The sequence below is a fragment of the Siphateles boraxobius genome, unplaced genomic scaffold, assembly GCF_051911475.1.
Source record: "Siphateles boraxobius isolate OS27281-9 unplaced genomic scaffold, OSU_SipBor_1 77, whole genome shotgun sequence".
In the NCBI taxonomy this organism is placed as follows: domain Eukaryota; kingdom Metazoa; phylum Chordata; class Actinopteri; order Cypriniformes; family Leuciscidae; genus Siphateles; species Siphateles boraxobius.
The window spans coordinates 17,721,818-17,735,746 of record NW_027509205.1 but is presented as its reverse complement, the minus strand read 5'-3'; the positions used below and the strand labels follow the sequence as shown (position 1 = coordinate 17,735,746).

Below are 13,929 nucleotides of genomic sequence, written 5' to 3'. Positions count from 1 at the left end.
TCTTTTTCAACTCAAAATCTTATAGAATTTTTTTTATTTTATATATATATATATATATATATATATATATATATATATATATATATATATATATAAGGAACCTAATTTCTAGCAACATTAAGTAGTCCAAATGTGACATATTCATGACAATGTATATATATATATATATATATATATATATATATATATATATAAGTAACTACCACACATTTACTAGCAGTTTGTCTAAAAAAAGTACAGTACATCAAATCAGGACTCCAAATTAAGCAGATAATATAGTATACGTTTTATATCTAATAAACATCTACAATGAAGATTTTAAAACATTTCACTCACCTTAGTATTCTCAGATGAAAATGAAACGGAAAATTTGACATTTCTTACAGTTTACACAACTGCTTTATTCTGCCTCTAGAAAGGGCCTCAGCCCTGGAATACACCTGGCTTAATAACAAGGTGGGTTACAAGATTGGGAATCCAAATTACACATTCTGTTAGAGACCAAGAATAACAGCATCATTCATGAAACAATGGACAAGATGGAAAAAAAAGCATCATTCAGCTTCATTATTTTTACACGCCTGTGACAACCTTACCACAAGAAAGGAACTCTAAAGAGAAAATTAGTGAAAGTGCAAAAGAAAGAAGAAATTAAAAATGGGAACAAATACACTCCGAATTTTTTTTCAACAACTATAAATTTACACATGGCTGTCACTACATCCTAAACCAAACTACCTACACAAACCCAATTCAGTGTGTTTGAAAGAGTCGAAATACTGAGCACAAAAACCAGAGAGACACATCAAACCTGCATAATAGGCAGCGTTGGTTTTTGACTAATTGAAATCCATTATCAAAACACAGTGACAGCCATCACTCAGCCTAACTGATCTACAACTCACAAAAAGAACTAAATAAGGGACAATTTCTCATTGTAGGATGAAGCAAAAAAAAAAAAAAAAAAAAACGCTTCAAGTTTTTTATCAAGGAAATACAATGCATTTGCTTCAGCTCATGAAAGCCCCAGAAACATTACAAAATAAGTTAACTCTCCGGTGGCCAAACATCTTCAGGGAGTAAGAGTTAGTATACTGAACACAGACAGTAACAGAAACCATGACGTGCTTTAGCCACCTTTCAAAAAACACGCAATGACAACCTAATAAACCAACACACTTGCCTGAAAATAAATACAATTGATTATTAGGTAAAAAAAAAAAAAAACAGCAAAAGACACAAAATGCTCACCACACATTTGGCAGAACTGCTCAGCAGCGGCGGCACATTATCACAGTTATGTTTCTCTTCAATCCTGAGGATCTCATTGAATGTCTTTGTCACAGTGAAAGAGGTTCCATGCAGTCCCTGCATTTCTTTTAAATGTACCTACACAACAGTACACAGTACGTCACCATTGCTTCAAAAAGTCTCGGATCCGAGACAGTAACACAGCAGCTCGATTTGTACAAATGAAAAGATTTATAACTTTGGAAATGATAGATTTCCCATTCTCTGCATAGCATAAAGTTGACCTGTAAAGTGTAAAAGAGATGTTAAACATTAACAATATAGACAATCTTACACAATTAGAGAAAAGCAAAAACACAGCGCCCCTCCTCGTTTATTTGGTCAGTGCCGTCCACTCGTAGATAAAGCATGTAGGCTTTTAATAAAAAGTAATGGAGGCACTTGCTGGGCTTGCGGTTTGATTAGTATTTAGGCCATCATAAACCACCGACCCACAACAGATTCGCAAGTCAACTGTCATGCACGTCTGTGCGTCTGACGTTCAGCTTTGTGTTAAGTGCACCGCAGATGAATCTATTGCCATAATGGAATGCAAATTGAATCAAAACAACACTGTTCAAGGCTGCAGTCCAAGTTCATTCTGCCATCCAGCCAAGGCTATTGCAGCGCTTGCGGCCCGAATCCTTCCAGCACATCAAACCCTTCAGCGGTAGTGTCTGAAGAACATTTTGAGCAACATCAAATCCTTTAAACTTTCCTCCCAGCTGTGGACCCCACTGTTGGCGACCGCATCCCCGTTTTCTCTGCATATTTCAAAGCTGTGAGGAGAGACAATGCAATTAGCTACATGGACCACAGCGCAATACCTGTGAAATGAGAGCAAGGTCTGCCAAAGACATTTACCCTGGATAGTTCTAAGAGCTCTTATCTGAAGGTCCACAGCGTTCATTACTCAGAGGGCTGGTTTGGATTCTCCTCTGAGTCATACTAGAGGAGTAATGAGGGAAGATCAAGGACCTACTCCCTAAAGAGAGGAGCATATGGGGTAGTGTTCAGTCATAATCCCAGACCACATCCTGACTAAACAACTGCCAAGACCATTTAAGAGGCCATGGTGAAGTCTAAAATATTTAAATAGCTCTTGAAAGGTACTGCCTGAATTTTTTCAGAGGCTTGAAATATAACTATACCATTGAAACATGAGGATATTTGTTTATCGTGACATTATTTAGGACATTATTTAGGACAATTAAGCTGACATTTCACATACACATGATGTGGAGGAAAAATGTAAACACAAATATGTTATACAGACAAACTTTTAACTTTGATTTGATTAATTGGATTGACAGCACATTATATATATATATATATACACACACACATTTTTACTTGAAATATATGTCGAAACTTTTTTTTTTTGTTAGATTCGCCTATTTATGCCATCTAAACTTAAAGCCTGGAAAAGCTGTGGTTGAATTCTTATATTTGCTCTCATTTCTTGAATATAAACAGATCTCTTCCATTACCTAATGAGCATTTCCTATAAATCGTGTAGTAAATACTTACCAGGGCCAGGTGAGGCCATGGCAGCGTGGCTGGAACCTGCAGCGGCGGGGTGATAGAGCGACGCCAGGTTGTTGGGTGTGTAGGTGCGGAGCAGGTTGAGGACATTCCAGTCAGGCTGCATGTTATTGGGAGACGGCACAGGAGTCACCTTAACAGAAGCCAAGGGTGAGTTCGCCTGCAACGAGGTTTTCGCATTTCTGCCAGAGGGCACAAGCCTGTTGAAATCCTCTCCAAGCCGCCCCGATGCGGCATGTAGAGGCTCAAAGGACTTCTGTCTCTTGCTAGAGGGTTCGCCGACATCCATTTGCGTCAAGTTTCGGAAACGGTCTGAAAGGCAAAGTCTAGTTGGATCTGTGGGCCATACCATTCCGTTTTTGCCCCTACTTGCCCTCTGACTCATCTCATGATCCAGGCCAGGCCTCTTCTTGGACAACTCTCGATCATTTACAATTGGCACATTTAATTTTCTGCTAGATTCTTGCTCTGAGATTCTAGATAGTGAGCTGGTTGCATCCGAGTCCCTGCCCCGCTGACCCTCCTGGTGCTGTTCTCTCCCGTGCTCTTTTCCAGGAGAAATCTTAGACAGTTGTGGATGTTTCGGAACCCTCTCGCCAGGTTTTTCCGGCTGCCGGAGTGGGGATTTGGTCCGACGAGGATGCTTCTTGTTGATGCTGGGCAAAGGCGTGACGTCTTTGCCCTCAAGAGCCGGGGGGCAACCAGTGTACCGTTTCTGTTTCTGAGGTCCCCTGTATCCGTTCTTCTTGACGTCCAACTTCTCCTTGTGGATGAGCTTTCTATGCATCAGAAGAACCTCAGGGTAAAGGGTTTCATAGGAGCAAGAGGTACATGTGTTGGTCAGTAACAGGTTTCTGGGTACTGAGGTAGCAGATACAGAAAGAGACACTTTGAGGGAAAGATTCAACGGTGCCTCAGAAGCCTCTTTCTCCTCCATTTTCAGGTTTACAGGTACTGGGTATTTTTTGTTGACCTCACTCGCAGGGGTGTAAGGGGCTGCGACAGGAGAACTTGCATGCTCTTGCTTTACTTGAATGAAAGGACTTGTGCTGGTAATAATGGCCTGGCTCATGTCTGGTTCACGTTTAACACTAATAGGGAGAGGCTTAGGAGCAAGCCATTGTTTGGCTGGTTTTAAGGCTCGTTTCTCATCATTCTTGGGAGGTTCGATGGCCTTGATGATATTTCTAGTAGACGATGTTGCAGGAATGTTCGGGATTTCCGTGAAAGGTTTGTCTTTGTGACGTCTGTCTAAATGGTACCTCAGAGACGTTTTCTGTGCAGCAGCATAGTCACAATATTCACATTTATAAGGTTTTTCACCTGTGAAATGAAAGGAGAGACGCCAATATTTAAATAAACCGTAGCAAATAAACAATCTGTATTAAAAGAAACACTATTTTCATCCTGAAATACAAGAAAACAGAAAGCCTAATGAGAAAAAGTTGTAAAAAAAAAGAAAGAAAAGAAGAAGCAGCAATACAACCAAGTACTAACCAGTATGTGTCCTGAGATGAATATTGAGGTAATAATTTGAGCGGAAAGTCTTGCCACAGTAACTGCATTTTCTTGGAGCAAGAATTTTGAGCTTCATTTTACCTGATCCATCCTCACTTTTATCTGTAGGACAAAGAGAGACATGTTTAACATATGCAAAACATAATTGCTTGAAAGGTACACCATGGTGACCTACAACAGAAATTAAAAACTGCAAGATGAACATGAGTCATACTACAGAATGCCCTTAAGTAAAGAATGAAAGATTCAAGTTCTCTCTTGACCAGCAGAGGGAGCTCCAAGTTCTTCACTAGTACAAAAATAGGTTTGTATGAAAAGGCAATTGAACCATTGAGAAGTAACTTCTTCTGTAATAAAGAGTGCACATTTCTTTGGTAATTATGGTGTGCATAATGTGCATAATTTAACAAGGTGATGCCAACAATCAGCTCTCTGTGGACCAACGTCTGACAGATGATGGTTTGTTGTTTATACCAAGCAATTAAAAACTAATTAAAATGTGAACGCAGTACCAACCACTTTGGTAATAATACCTGGATTAAAGGCGTCAACTGATACTCCCTCTTCCGAGCCATCCTCAGAGTACTCCTCTGCTCGGTCGAGAGACGAACTGCTACACGAGCCTACACTTTGGGCCCTCCCGTCTACAGGTGTGGTTGGGCTCTCTGCTCCCCCTCTGCTCTTGTGGATTCTAGAATGAAGGACCAACTGATGGTACGTCCTGAAGATCTTGCCACACTCTTCACAGTTTGTTGGCTTGTCTTTACGAATCAGACCTTTTTGCTCAGGTGATGGGGAAGGAGTCTCAGTAGGCTTGAGTTCACTTCTTAGGCCTCGCCTGACTGGTTTATCTCCACCGCCAGAAGCCCAGATGGCCCCCAGTTCCTCTTTTTCAGAACCAGAGTCCTCGTTGTCAGAGTTGGAGTCCGCGTTGAGCTCCTTGGCTAAGTTTGGACCTGCCGCGATCTTGCCCCTGGTGGCCAACTGCCAGGCCTGGTAGGTGTTGAAAGGATCAAGTTGTGATATCCAGCGTCCAGATGGGTGATTATTTTCAGCTTCTCTCACTCCACACGGATGCAACTGTAAGGTCTGCAAAAACGACTTCTGAGATACAGGAACCTCCTCAGCAGGCTGGCTGACAAGGGAGACGTTCTCATCTACTTCTGGTTCCCGATTGTGGACTTTGCTGTGCTCAGCCAAAACTTCCTTGTTGAGGAAAAAGAAGCCACATACCATGCACATTTTGTACGATGTGACCACAGGTGATGGGAGTTGGTCTTGGATGATGTCATTAACGGTAGTTGGGATCTCCAGGTCCTGGTTTTTGTTTTTAGACCCAGCCTTTCCACCATGGGTTCTCATGTGGTTCTTTAGGAACCACGGCTCTTTGAAACGACGTCCACAGAGACCACAGCAGTATGTGAAAGAGTCCTTGTGTTTCCTCATGTGCGTTTCCAACTCTGTCGCATCTGCGACAGCCTGGCCGCATACAGCGCAACAGAGCTCCTCATTCTTTTCCACAGCTGGGAAGGTCTTAGAACGGGCCCTGTCGCTTGGAGTTAAGAATTCCGCTTCCACGCGCAACACTGCAGGAGCATGGAATGTTGTGGGATGCTGGGATAGAAGGTGTGGTCCCAGGTCTTCCTGATGCAGGAAAGTCTCTTCGCAAAACATGCAGTCTAGAGGTAGGCTACTTTCTGCCAGCGTGTCGGATTTTTCCACCAAGCTGGCGTGGGGCGTCATGCTAGACCCAGTTCCAGGCATACTTGCACTGCTGTGGCTGAGAATGTCATGACCTAGTCCATCAGGACTTTCCACATATGGGATCAATGGGTGGGTAGGCATGTCAGCAGGAATTTACTTGGTTTTTTTTTAGTTTTTAGTTTCAGTTGAAAGCTTGTACGAAACAGTATGTTGAATGTTACAAGACATGTGAAATTAGAGTCATTCTTTTGAAATACTCATGAAGGAGGATATGCATGAGATAACAAAATACCAAATACTCTTAACACTTCCATGGTACTTTTCATATCTGAATTTCAGAACAGCACGTTTGCTAAGAGTTTCTGTAAACCCCTTTGATCCATCCTATACAGGAGAAGCAGTCGGGGCTTGCCAGTCACTGCCAGGTAATGGAGCATAAACTCGATCAGTTGATTTCTTGTGATTCACACAGAGGAATTGTCCTGACAGGCAAAACCTGAAATGGAAGAAAAAGACAAAGTCAGGTGTGGCCACTTCCATGGAATGCAATCAACTCAGGACTACTCTTACAAATACAAATGATTCAATTAATGGGGGAGGGGGTGGACATGCACTCATTTGTTTTGTACTGTTACTCGAGATAAAACATGATGTCACATGGATAGTTAAAAAGATTAGCAAACACATAGGGCTCTAGGATTGATGTTTAGCTTAAGTTTCTTAAGTAAACTAGAGAACAAAATAAAGTTTAAGCACACTGCAATTTGTCAAAGTGGAACAAATACAGAGCAAGTGATAATCTACACTCATTGGTCAAAACAAATTTAACATTTTTGTAGCATAAATCAGAGGATTGTTTTAATTTAGGATATATTTAAATATTGTTTCATTATTTAAGGAAACATATACTGAGTGAAATGCAATAGTAAGCTAATGGGTAAAGATCTGGGCAAACAGCCAAAGGTTGAGGCTTTGACACCAAAGTATCTGAATCGGGAATGAACTAGCAGCTAGGTGGTTGTTGGAGGTGTACAGTGTTAGTCTATAATAATTGTGCCCTTGAGAAAAGTCCTTAGCACTAAGTTACTCCAGTGGGACGGTCGCTGCACCATGCCCAATGTAAATGAAAACCAATAGACATGTTTTATCACGATTTTAGGTTAAAATATGTTTGTATTAGGGATGCTATAACTTTTGATTTAGGCTATATGCTAAAACTGGTCTCCATTTCTATTGTTTTTCAACCTTTTTATATCAACTTCAGTGGTCCAGCAGTGTGACAAATACATTTTTTTATTTACAAATATCCCATGTAGTAATCTCAATTGATAAGAGGTCATAAAAACTGCATGCACAATTGTAATGCATTATAAAAATATATTATAAAAATGCTGCTTAAATCATAAATCATGTCACAACACCACAGGACAGCTCTAAATAAGCAGCCATTATATAACTTTAATGTACATTTAAATTTAAATAACTAGCATTTGACCTCAATTCCTTTGATGTAATTAGTCTTTTTTACATAAAGTAAATGAAATCAACTAAATAAGTACATTATAATGCAGTACTGTCAAATGAAGGTGTGCCTGTAGAAATTCCCAGTCTATAAATCAGGCTTTGTACTGTAGACATATTATTCGAAGACACTTTGGGGACAACTTTAAATTAACTGCCATTTTTTTTTCTATGACTAAGAAAAATCAATGATCTTATGATTCATAGATAAGTGTCATCTTTTAAGACAATAGACCCCTATGATATAGCTTTAAATGCTTTTTTAAATTGGTTTCAGCAAAATAATTATTTATTTAACGAATTTATGTGACTATTTATCTCTATATATGTATACATGTTTAAAAGTTTGGAAAGTTTTTGGAAAGAATATACTGGTTTCAGCAAAATAATTATTAATTGAATTAATTTACGTAACTATTTCTCTCCATATATGTTCTATCTATGTATACATGTTTAAAAGTTTGGAAAGTTTTTGGAAAGAAAATACTACTAAATAAACTTAAATGAAGATCACAAAAGTTGATAATTGATCATAAAACAAACATTGTTCATTATTATGGAATTCTATATCAACGTTGTTCATAAAGGAACAGTGAGAATGTTGCATCTAGTACCCAAATGCCTACTGAAAGTATAATTTCAGTAAATACGTATACGTAACAAACAAAGAAAAGCATTGTGTGAGACCTAATAAATTGCAAACTCACATAGTGCTCTGTATCGGTGCATTTACACAACTTGAAGGAAAAACACGATTTCAAATCTTTAGAAAGTTTTTCAGGGACAAAACTGACGAAATTCTTTAGATGAATTACTGTGAGGCAACAGGAAGCCAGAGTCTTATGCCTATCTAAGGCGGTGTTCTTCACAATATCTGCAAAACCTCACTCATGAGGCCTTAGGTGGAGTCACAGCATTGTTCTGCAACCTTTTAGCCTACCTTCCATGCTGAAACAAGCCATTAAATATGGGCAACCACATTCATCTTTCTCTTAGGTTATTAAATAACACAAGATTAATATACAACACTCTTATCAAGCCTATTACAAAGTTTCAGGCAACTTGCCAATCATTTGTAAACAGAGTACTTATTTTACACAAAGGACTTATTTTACAATACCTAAAATACAAAGCATAAAAAAAATCAATCACCAAATGACAATAATCTCTACACCCCTACATCCACACTACTAGTCCAAATCGCTTTTAGGGAAACCCTGCGCAAAACAAAAATAGGCTTCGCTAATGTTAGGCACTGAAAAAGAGAAACAGAGGCTGAAGATGAAAAAAAGAGAAGGCTGAAAAGGAAGCTTCAACACTTCAGTTATCTACCGAATAACCACTGTTAAAAAAAAAGCAAATGAAAGAAAAAGAGAATACAATCTGTGAATTCTTGTAGATTCTGCAGACATACTATAATGACAGGCCTTGCCATGCTGATTTCAACAAGCAACACGTTTGCGTCTCAAAATCCTTCAGATAGTAATCGCACAGTAATCCTGATTTATTTACTTCTAATTGCACAAAAGTTATCTAAAAAAACGAAATAGTACAAAGTTATTCAAATGTTAATGGCTCCACCTATACTTGCGTCATTATAATAGACTAAAACACGGTTAGTTGACATGCTGAAGAAACATCTAGGGACCAGCTGGTGTTTGTCTTACTCTTTTGTTTGGGCTTTGCCATGCAACCTGTTCACAAGAATAGTGCGTTTGTTGGCCCCAAAACCATCCAAATGTATCAATAAGAGTTCTTAAAAAGACACAGTGTCAGTTACACTTATTGTAATTGTCTTATAGAACAATAAATGGTGCGGTTGGCTCATGCAAATAAGTGAAAAACAGGTTATTATACCTTAAGAAAAACAGTATGAGTGTCCTTTAGGGGAAAAAAAACAGCGTTGCTCAGTAATTATCTCAGAAAAAGCTCTCAACTGTAATTCTGACATCAACCAAAAACATTTATGAATAAAGTAAAACGTGTATATAAATAAACACACTTTGCAGATGATATAAAACACACACTTATATGTGTGTAAAAAAAAAAAAATATATATATATATAAATTTTTAACACGCACACACACACACATATATATATATACACATACATGCATACATACATAATATATATATTTTTTTTAACACACACGCATATATATATACATACATACATACATAATATATACATGCATATATATATATACACATACATATATATATACATACACACCTATATATATATATATATATATATATATATATATATATATATATATATATATACATACACACCTATATATATATATATATATATATATATATATATATATATATATGCGTGTATGTGTGTATATATATATATGCCTGTATATATTATGTATGTATGTATATATATGCGTGTGTGTTAAAAAAATATATATATTATGTATGTATGCATGTATATATATATATATATATATATATATATATATTTGTGTGTGTGTTAAAAAATGATATATATATATATATATACACACGTTTATATATACACATACAAACATATATATATATATATGTGTGTGTGTATCTATGCATGTATGTATACATATATACACACACACACGAGGTATTCAAACGCAGCACTTCTGAGCACACTTGACGTCGAGCACAAATGTGCGAGACTGGGGAGAATGCGGCGATGGCTGCTGATTAAAAGAACGGTTACTGACGTCATAATGCAAAGTTTAAAAGTATCGATTTTCCAAAAACACAATAGAAGCTGTTCTAAACGAAATCATGACTTATATAAATAATAATGCCTCGTGTGTGGAAGCATGTCTTTAATGTGGCTATTATTTCCTGACACGTGATCATTCTAACTTGATCAGCAACCCTAGAGACTGCTAGTAGTTATTTTTCTACATACCTCGCCAATATACCTGCATGCCCTGTTTTTCTTTTCTTTTCTTTTTTGTTAGTATCTTGGCATGCGATACAAAACTCCTCCCAAACTACAGTTAATATGTTTTTACTATAGAACAATGAGATCACTATATGGTCAAGTATATATAAATAACTTATAACCATCAATAGTCTGATGGAATAAACTATAAAAACAAGACAGAATAGATATTTAAACAAGATGAATAACATAAAATAATTAATATGACAAACATCGGTTTGACTAAAAAGAAGTTCCTTCTTCTTTGTATCTATTAGAATGAATTATTTTTCGATGGCTGCATCAAAAGCTATTATTTGTATAACATAACAGTTCGGATAGCAAGATACAACTTTACAACTTTGTTTTTGGGGATAGCTAAAACTTTTGTCAAGTTGTTGTCTATTCTTTCCCCCTTTCAAGTTAAGGAAGAACATCAAAAGACCTTAATGCAGTTCCTGCATTACCAAAAAAAGACACCAACTTTATCATCCTCTTCTATTTCATTTCATCTAATAGAGTGTTTGTTTGCAACTAAAGCCTTTGTTTCAGTTCGTTAACTTTGGTGAGTAAGATGAACCTGCGCTCGTGCTGATAATAGAAATTTGGCTAACGACACGCTAGCGATGAGTGATATAACGTTAGAAAATAAGGAACTCACCCTCCATACCTACCATTATGTTCAGACTTCGTCAGGTATTCTTATTGTGTGCGAACAATCGCTATTGTAACTAATAACGTATATGGAATGTTAGTTTGGTAGCTGGTTTTCTTTCTTTCTTTCTGGAAATCTGATTAGCTGAGTTAGCCAATTGTTAGCCGGACGAAATGCCTTGCTTTCAATGTTTGCAAATCACTCACTATGCAGCTGTTGCGTTCAGAGAGAGAGGGCGCGCTCCCGTGGGTAGCTGTGGATGTTCGATTCTTTAACGCACTGTTCTTTTGAGTCGAATGTATATAAAATGAATCACTTGAGCTGGTTCACAAAACCGGTGAATCAAAAACGTACAGCCCGAGCAGTAGCTCGATTCTCGAAAGAATGACTGTCCGTTTAAATAAGGACCTCAAATACATAAAGCTCAAACAGGGTAGTTTGATTCCCTTAAAAAAGTGGGCTCGTTCGATTCTGTTCTTTTTTAGTGAATCTCATTCTCAACGGTTTTCTGAATTCATCTGATTCACAAAACAGCAAAGTATCACTTTTGTTAAAGGGATAGTTCACCCAAAAAAACAAAAATCTGCCATTTACTCACCCTCATGTTGTTGTCAACATGTTTGCGTTTCTTTATTCTGTTGTACACAAAAATAATACATATATGAAGAATATGGGTAACCTAACAGTTGCATTTGCAGTTGCAGTCAGTTCCCATTGACTTTCATTGTATGACAAAAAAAAAAAAATATATATATATATATATATATATATATATATATATATATATATATATATATATACATATATATGTATATATATATATGTATATATATATATATAAATGGAAGTCAACGGAGACCAGAAAACAATTGTTTACCATCCTTGTTGATATGTTATTTTGTGTTTAACAGAACAAAGAAACTCATACAGGTTTAAAACAACATGAGGGTGAGAAAATTATGACTTTTTATTTAAACAGGAAAAAAAACGGGAAAAAACAGTAGGCTACACAAATATCAGAAGTTTAAAATAAAATTCCCTAGAAATATGTTTACAATTTTATCAACACTCATATATATATATATATATATATATATATATATATATATATATATATATATATATGAAACGGAGTTGATTTTATTAATACATGCAAAAAGTTATCCTAGTGTTGTTAAATTTAGTTTTAGTTTTGAATTTAGTAAATTTAATTTAGGCTCTCTAAATCATGGCTGCAACAAACTGTTCTGGCACAAATTAAACAACATTTTAAAAAACGTATTAAACAACAATAACATGGCTTTATTGAAACGTAGTTTGCCACGCAGGGGTATTAAGGACCACGTGGTGACGTAATTACGTACCAACGTAAAAGAATCACTGAATTGCTTAATGAACTGTTCAAAGGAACCGTTCACGAAACTGAGACTGGGAGGCGCGTTCATGCAACCCACCGCGTTCTGTGGAACGTCGCGACTCGCGCACCTCTGATCACATGACCGTCTCAACTATTCTTCATTTAGATTGTTACAGTGGACCTGTTTTACGGTTATTGGTTAATAATGAACTGAGGTAGGCTATAAGAATTATGCACAGCCTCTAATTATGTGGGGATGGCTTCCGTTAGTAATGAGAAGGAAGTTAACAGTAAGTATTAGGAGGATTCATTTTAACCAGCATTGTAAACATTGTGTCCTTTCAAAAACCGGAGGTGCAGCTGGTACCCGTATGTTATTAGACCATAAGAAGAATAAAAACGTAAATATGTTTTCTAAAAGTAACAAAACATACCTTTTATATTCTCTTAACAACGATAATTCTGCTAATAATCCATCTTGTCCACATAATTTTTGTTCACATTTGTAGGCTAAATGGCTGTTTTCACCTTCATCTGTTGGTAATTTTGTTTCTGCTAGTTAAAGCTAGTAGGCCTAGCCTAAATGTTCATAGGCTATATGCATCACAGGAGTATTTTTTTGTCCTTAAAGGTCAGCATTTCCAACACATCTCAAAACATGTATTATGTTTTTACAGTATTCTGTGGTGGAAATGACATTTGGAATATTCTTGGAATAAAATTGTCGACTCCTTTGTCTTGTTAAAGTAAATTTCACTGCTAACATTTTATTTATCCCAGAACTCAAAATTAAATATGCTTAAAAAGGCATAATTTGGAACTTAAGCACAATAATATTGTTTTATCCTGCAGCCTTATGTACCTAAAGGAGGGCTAAAAGGTATTTATTCCAGTTCATGTAGCCACACCTCATGGTGGCATCATCCTAAAAACTTGCATTTAAAGCCCTGATGTCCTTTTTTCCCCATGCTTTTGACTAATGTCCATAATAGAGGTGGATAAAGTTGCTTTCTCTCCTTCCACAAGGATTCCATTCTTTATTTCTTTCGCAAAACACAGATAAGCACTGAAACATCACTATTCTGCAACTGAAAATGTGGCTGTTATTTGAGAGAGAAGATACTTATCACGTCCCCTGCATTATTTCCCTCAACTAACACACACACACACACACACACACACACACACACACACACACACACACACACACACACACACACACACCCTACTCATGTAGGGTGGGGGAGGGGTAGAGGGCTCACACAAGAAAACACATGAATGTAAAGGCATCAGGGTTTGTTACTGTTACTTTATTGGTTAAAAGTCAGAATTATATAGCATATTTAGAAGTGAAGATCGCTTATGAAGATCGCCAGAAAAGTACCATTTGTCATAATCGGTAATAATAATAATAA

At 36.9% G+C, this 13,929-nt stretch overlaps 1 protein-coding gene across 3 annotated transcripts; it reads right to left on the bottom strand.

Annotated features, from left to right (window-relative positions):
• Window positions 1-376: 376 nt before the first annotated feature.
• Window positions 377-11,543, bottom strand: znf217 (zinc finger protein 217). 3 transcript variants are annotated; one of them, XM_077218851.1, is made up of 6 exons: window positions 11,364-11,543; window positions 4,887-6,553; window positions 4,333-4,455; window positions 2,821-4,158; window positions 2,155-2,275; window positions 377-2,069 (listed from the first exon to the last, which is right to left on the bottom strand). In XM_077218851.1, the coding sequence occupies exons 2-5, from the start codon at window positions 6,196-6,198 to the stop codon at window positions 2,166-2,168; spliced, it is 2,883 nt and encodes a 960-aa protein (XP_077074966.1). In that variant the 5' UTR covers window positions 6,199-6,553; window positions 11,364-11,543; the 3' UTR covers window positions 377-2,069; window positions 2,155-2,165. The 3 variants fall into 3 exon arrangements, with proteins under 3 accessions (XP_077074966.1, XP_077074964.1, XP_077074965.1); XM_077218849.1 differs by having other exon boundaries at window positions 11,177-11,438; XM_077218850.1 differs by having other exon boundaries at window positions 11,164-11,381.
• Window positions 11,544-13,929: the final 2,386 nt, after the last annotated feature.